The following is a 7,500-nucleotide window of genomic DNA, read 5'->3' as shown; positions in this document are numbered from 1 at the left end:
TGGGGACAAAAATGAAGAACATGCAGAGCTGCGGTTCGGCTAATGGCCACTGGGTGCCGCTCCAGCGACCCCTCGGACTGAATGGAAGTCAAAGGAAAAAGCAAATTCTGACAAACAAAGTCAGTATTATTTTCTGCAAGACGTTAGGATGTCAATATCTAGGTCTAGTTCTTCAATTGGGTTAGCAGGCTGTGATTGAAGCGAATGTGGCGGCGCTTTAAACTGCAGTTCCTCTCATCGCCGCTAGAAAAATCGGAGATCGAATGGAGTCAGTGGAAAAAGAGCAGATTCCGAAAATGTCTATAATTTGCTTCCACTTTACAAGACCAGAGGGTTCCAATGGTTCAGTGTATTTGGTCTCGCCAATGGCTTAGCGGAAGTGGGAGTGCTTTAAACAAGCAAACAAAGCGTGTCCCCTCTGTGATAACCATCACATGTCGCATCAGTAAACCAGCTCCGTGCTCCCACAGAATAACATCAAGAATTGTTAATATATATATATATATATATATATACATATATGGCAATACAAGGTAGGTTTAGAAATACTTTATAGCCAAATAATAAAGAAAAATAATAATTTTATAATAGTAATAAAAAATTAAATACATTTTTAAATGACTTAAAAAAATCCTTAATGATCTTAAAGGCTCAAAACTCAGTCGTCAAAACTCTCTCTCTCTCTCTCTCTCTCTCTCTCTCTCTTACTCTCTCTCTATCTCTCATCCCCTTCTCCACCCTACACCCAGTGTCTCACCTCCCTTTTCCTCAGGACAGTCTGTCTGTCTGTCTGTCTCTCTCTCTCTCTCCCCATCCCGCCCGTCTCCCCTCCTGCACTCAGCTCAGTCTCCCCCCTCTCCCCCTCCTTCCCTCACTCCCTGCCGTCGCCCCCCCCCCCCCCGTCTCCCCCTCTCTATCATCTTTCAAAAGCCTGCCTATCACCTCCCGTGAGGTCTGTCTCTCTTCAGCGCTCCCCCCCCCCCCGTTGGTCTCACCTCCCTCGTACTCGGGGCAGCTCCCTGAGGTTTCGTTGAGGCTCTCCTCCTCGGTGATGATGATGTTCTCGATGTCCTTCATCGTCAGGTGGTCTCTGAAGGCGTGGAACAGCACCTGCTTCAGCTCGTCCAGAGACAGCTGCTGCATGTCGAACTGCACGCACGCACGCGCACGCACGCACACACACACAGCAGCTCACATGAAAATAGGCAATGACAATAAAGTAATAAGAAGGACAGAAAAAGGCGAATGGCAACATTTGCGATAAACCCAAGGATTTTTGCAATAGTTGAAAAGGAGGCGGGGCTTATCAAAGAGCGTCTCAGCTTTTCACCGCGGAATCCGACTCTTCCGCAGAAATCAGCGGACATCCGGGTTGTCCCCGTCGCTTGTCGAATTCAGTGTAAAGGGTTTTTGAGACCAGCAGCAGTCATCACCACGAGCGCCGACCGAAGACGAAGCTCGGCCACTGTGTTTCTTCTCCACCGAGAGATATTGCGATAGCGCGTTGAGATGGCGAAAGAGCGATGGGACGCGTGATGGTGCTGACCTGCTGGTTCCCAACCCTCCAGCAGCAGCTTCTCTCTCCCAAGGAACCAATCAATCGCTTGGTTTGGCACAACAGATGGACAGAGTACGACAAGATGGGGAGAGAGGGAGGGAAATGTTTTGCTTTTTTGTTCATTCTCAAAAGTTTCTTTCTTGTAGTTTGCATAATATAATGTCATTTTAACTTTCATTTGAAAATAACACGTTAGTTTACAATATTACTTTCTGTGTATAATACAGTAAGTTACTTATGACACCACTTTTAAGTTACCCACAAAAATAAGCATAAAAGTCCGACTAGGCATTATAAAATGTCTTCGACATACATCGTACTAAAACACGATCGGCAAACAAAATGCTTCAGTTTGGTTCAGCTCGGTTGCCAACCCTCACCTTATGTTGTCATGGCGCAGTAGCAGATGGGCAAATAATAATAATAATAATAATAATAATAATAATAATAATAATAATAATAATAATACATGGGGCCCAGTATAGTCGCGTGGTTGTGCAGCACGATTTTCAGAGTTTCATTGAACGCAGCATGGGTTCCCCCATGTTCTCAAAGTTGTTTGATTTTTTGCTAATATCTGCTCCGTATGTGCATCGATTTGGATGAAACCTCAAGCACAAGGTCTTTGTGACAGTGCGGTTCAAACAAGATGTCAACCGTGTTCGTGTGTTGGGTGTTCCAGATCGTTTTGGGCTTCAAAATTCTGCAGTTGTTTTCCTGAACAATAATAATAAGCGGCTGCCGAAAAATAACAAGATATTGTAATAGATTATTAGATTATTAGGGGTCATAATCCATGACCCCTAATAATCCATGATCCCGATCCGGAGCCCGGATATAAACTCAAAATGATCAGATGACAGTCGTAATTGAACAAAACACAACATCCGTAACGGATAGTTGTTTCATCCGATCGGCCCACCCCTAATATTTTTATGCACGATGAGCGAGTGAGGGAGGATGAACAAGAGTCAGAAATGTATGTGTGTGTGTGTGTGTGTGTGTTCGGTGTGTGTGTGTGTGTCTGTGTGTGTGTGTGTGTGTTCTTGTCATCTTGATTTTAGCCGAAATGATTTGTGAACTAAAGAGCTCTACAAAGCTTGTATTGATTCCAAGCTCCTCTCCACCTCTCCAGGTGATTTACACAGTCACGAAAGACACACACACACACACACACACACACACACACACACACAAACACACACACACACACACACACACACACACACACACCAACAACATTAATACAAAATCTGGGACATCACAGAATAAATGAGAATAATTTCTCTCTCCCTCCCACCCACTCTGCCTCTTTGAAACACAGACACACACACACACACACACACACACACACACACACACACACACACACACACACACACACACACACACACACACACACACACACACACACACACACACACACACACACACACACACACACACACAACCTGAGGTCAATGAAGACACTCTGAAACATGCATATTCATATCTCTGGTAAATAGATCAATCGATACATGAAAAAGCTGCTTTTGAGCTTCTTGTTTCCTCCGGTTGTGTTGTTGTCGCTGATCAAACAGCTTCATCAGCGACAGGATGAACCGAAGATGAAGATGAAGAGGAAGATGAAGCAGTCTCACAGCACTAAGCTGAGATACAGGAAAACAGCTAGAGTAGAGATAGAGTAGAGATAGAGTAGAGGTAGAGTAGAGGTAGAGTTAAGATGAGGTAGAGTGGAGGCAGAATAGAGTAGAAGTAGAGTAGATTAGAGTGACCGTAGATTCCGCCTGTCACACTCCACCCAAGTGGCGTTTCCAGGGCTTTGCGGCACAGAGACACAGAAGACGATGTGTTGTAGACGTCAGTTTATTGTAGAGAGGAGGCTCGGTGGAATCAGCCAGGAGCAGATCCAACATGTCATGACAGGGCTCCTCTCCTGAGTGAGTGTGGGGATGGGGGTTTTAACCTGTTGCTCATTAGACCAACCAACGAGCAGCAGGTATGCAGCCACCCTGACCCAATCACCAAGATCCAGGTCAGGCGTGGCTGCTCAAACCATCCCATCCCCACACCACAGACGTAGATCTGAGTAGAGGTAGAGTAGAGTAGAGAAGAGGTAGAGTGGAATAGGGGTGGGATAGAGTAGAGGTAGAGCAAAGGAGAGGTAGAGTTGACATAGAGTAGTAGTACAGGTAGAGTAGAAGTAGATTACATATAGAGGTAGAGTAGATATATCCTGTAGTTAGATGTAGAGTAGAGTGGAGTAGAGGTAGAGTAGATTTATACTGTAATTAAAAGTAGAGGAGAGTAGAGGTAGAGTAGATATAGACTACACGTAGAGGTAGAGTAGATGTATACAGTAGTGAGACGTAGAGTAGAGTAGAGGTAGAGTAGATGTAGACTGTAGTTAGAAGTGGAGTAGAGTAGAGTAGAGGTAGAGTAGATGTATACCGTAGTTAGAAGTGGAGTAGAGCAGAGTAGAGGGAGAGTAGATGTATACTGTAGTAAGAAGTAGAGTAGAGTAGAGGGAGAGTAGATGTATGCTGTAGATAGAAGTGGAGTAGAGTAGAGGTAGAGTATAGTAAAATACGCACATTATCTCTCTCAATCACACAGACAGACATAGTGTTAAACAAGGCTTAAGCTGTCATGACTAAATGAACTAAGCGACGGTGTCTATGTATGTGTGTGGGCGTGTGTGTGCGTGTGTGTGCGTGTGTGTGTGTGTGTGTGTGTGTGTGTGTGTGTGTGAGTGTGCGTGCGCGTGTGTGTGTGTGTGTGTGTGTGTGTGTGCGTGCGTGCGCTGCCTTGCTGTCGACTACCAGCAGGGGGTCGGGATCGGTGACCCAGTGACAAGCTGTGGCCGCCAGGACGCATCCATCACCGGACGCACTGACCTTCGCTGTCCCGTCTCCCCTCTGTTCCCCCCACGTCTCTTAGTGCCGTTCCCTCGCTCCGTCGCTTCATAGAAAACACCGCAAACCAGACCCCAGAGAAGATGTTTCCGGCTGAAATTGTGGTTATTTCTTTTGTTTTGTTGTTTTGGGCCTTTCCATTTTAACGCAGCTTTCTTGCCGATCTGCACCATTGGGGGGGTTACAAGCCCAGTTTTCGTCCTGTGTATACTGTATAGAATATTGACATTGAAGTTGAATTTAGCTTAATTTTGGAGACAATTTTTCCGCTGTTGATGTTGTTAATGATATTTATTTCCAGCCTGTGCTTTCAGCAGGCAGAGCATACATCAAAGTGTGTTTGATGCCATAGCATCAAAGAGGGAGTTAACCTGCAAGATGGAGTTAACCTGCAAATTTCAAACCTCAGGAGAGTGTGTGAGGCAGATGCTGGCAGTGTGTGTGTGTGTGTGTGTGTGTGTGTGTGTGTGTGTGTGTGTGTGTTTGTGAGTGTGTGTGTGTGCGTGTGGGAGTTTGTCCACCTGTGTGTGCACGAGATTGTTCCCCAATTATTGCTGGAGTCTGAGGTCAGAAACGCATCGTGTTGCCTCTGAGCAGCAGAAAAGCTACGCAGCCGCAAGAACACGCTGAGCCCGAAGCACCACAGCACGCAGAAGAACCCTGACCCCGCGGGGAAGCCCCGTGCCCGACAGACCAAAACACCACCAGAGCCGCCCACCAGAGCCGCCCACCAGGGGGGCGGGGCAGGCAAGGCCCCGCCCACGCCCACGTAAAGGCGAGGCCCGCCACTCCCAGCAAGCACCAAACACGCACCCATGCGAGGCATTGAATTCTGGGACTTATAGTGCAGTGTAAGCCACCCAAAACAGACAATGTGATGGATTCCCGCTTTCATATCAAACATCTGGAAAATAGTTCTCTCAAGTTTTACATTTTAGACATTTTTCAAAGGCGTTTCAACGTTAAATTCTGTGGAAATCAACTGGACACAATCTCAAGGATATGCAGTCGCCAAATTAATTCTCAGTAATTAATGGAGTCATTATGGCAAGCGACCTCCATTTAAACAACGCTATCAGTGCTGTTCAAATACAAACTCCCTCTCTCTCTTTTTCTTTTTCTCTCTCTCGCTCTCTCTCTCTCTCTCTCTCTCACTCAGAGAGGCAGAGACGGGGAGAGAGAGAGAGAGAGCGAGCGCAAAGGAGAGTCTCTCTCTCCTTTGCGCTCGCTCTCTCTCTCTCTCTCCCCGTCTCTGCCTCTCTCTCTTTCGGCTGCTTCTCTTTAATGTGTGCGTCACGTACAAGCACACACAGAGACACAAAATGCCGCTGTCATGTACACACACACACACACACACACACACACACACACACACACACACACACACACACACACACACACACACACACAGAGTTACATGCAGACCATTTGTACTTTCGCACAAACAGCGCACACTCTCTTACACACACACACACATATAGCTCTCAGAGGGATACTTCCCTCCTCCTACTCTTCCTTGCGGTATCTTCTTGGTCTCTGCTCTAATTTCTCATCTCATCTCTTCTTCCTCTCTCTCTCTCTCTCGCTCTCTCTCTCCCTCCTCCTCCTCTCTTTTTTTCGGAGGTGAACAGTTTAAATCACCTCAGAGACACACGCCGTCTGCGACCTTCACGATTCACTTTCTCTTTCTTCCGCTCTCTCTCTCTCTCTCTCTCTCTCTCTCTCGCTCTCTCTCCCACTTTCCTCCTTTCAACACATTCAATTTTTCTTTTCGCTTTTCGGGTTCCTCCACATGATGTTCCTTTCGGGGTCTCACCAGGTTATGTAAGACTTTTATAAAGACATTTTTAATGGTTTACTTTTTTAAATCTTGAGACCAATTTAGTCTCGAGAAATCCATGTTGGAATCCCCTTTGTCCACTGGATATTACATTTGAAGAATTAAACGAATTACATTAATTGATTTTTCGGCGGCTTAGTGCTAATAAAATTAAGTTGTTTCGGTCGGTTCTGAGCCTGAAATGCCTTTAAACTTTGTTTAAGTTTTCTCTGGGGAACCGAGAAAATCCAAGTCCCTTTTCTGAATTAATGTGTCTGCATTGGTGTGCAAACAATTTAATTCCCTTTAAACTCAGATTTCACACTTAAAAAAAATAAAATTATAATAATATTAATTAATTATATATATATATATATATTCTAAATTGATCTATTTTGTCTTGTAAATATGGCTCCAGACTCTTTGACCCTGAACCGTCATTTACCGGTCACAGAAACATCCCGCCTGGTCCTAATAATACCAATATTGATCGATTTGATTGATATGGAATTTGTTTAATACATGCGATATATTGGTCGACATGTTTAAATCAAGACTTTGTAGTATGTGTGTAGCTATCTAGTGTAGGTACACTACAGAGCCAAAGTACTGTATGTGGACACTGCTTCTAATTAATGGGTTTTGCTATTTCGGCAACACCAGACCTGAACCCCCGGTGAACACCTTTGGGACGAATCGGAACGCCGACTGCGAGCCGGAGCCCATCACCCTGCATCAGTGCCTGACCTCACTGACTGGAGCAAATCCCCGCAGTCATGTTCCAAAATCCAGAGGAAAGCCTTTCCTGGAAGAGCAGAGGCTGTTACAGCAGTAGAGGTGGAAAACCTGAAAGGAAACGTTCCACAAGCACATACTCCTATGCTGTCCACATACTTTTGGCGGTGTAGCGTATCTCCCTGGGGCTGTAAGCGTCTCACTTACGACAAAAAGAGATCTTTCCAGGACCAACCGCTCCATTTCTATGAAGCTTAAAGTAAGACGTCTGATTTGGAGTGGTACACTGGGCGTCGGAGCCAAACTCCGAGTGACTCTTTTATGGAGATGTTTGTGGTGTGGGGACGGTGCGGTTTAAGAAGCCACGCCTGTCTCGGGTCCAGGTAATTGGGCCCGGGATCAGGGTGGCTGTACGCCTGTTGCCGGTCAGAGTCATCAACGAGCAAGAGGTGAAACTCCTATGTGGGTTACCC

The 7,500-nt window shown here is 45.7% G+C and overlaps 1 protein-coding gene across 1 annotated transcript in view; it reads right to left on the bottom strand.

Moving 5' to 3' along the window:
• caln2 (calneuron 2) overlaps positions 1-7,500 on the bottom strand; it is a gene marked incomplete at its 3' end in the record, with an annotated part of 12,589 nt that overhangs the window by 205 nt on the left and 4,884 nt on the right. The window contains exon 4 of the mRNA XM_080013290.1: positions 996-1,149. Coding sequence (XP_079869416.1) covers positions 996-1,149 — 154 coding nt within the window. The remainder of the gene's footprint in view (positions 1-995; positions 1,150-7,500) is intronic.

The sequence above is a fragment of the Zeus faber genome (assembly GCF_960531495.2).
Source record: "Zeus faber genome assembly, chromosome: 14".
Classification (NCBI taxonomy): domain Eukaryota; kingdom Metazoa; phylum Chordata; class Actinopteri; order Zeiformes; family Zeidae; genus Zeus; species Zeus faber.
The sequence above is the reverse complement of the archived record's forward strand: the minus strand, read 5'-3'. Positions and strand labels throughout refer to the sequence as shown.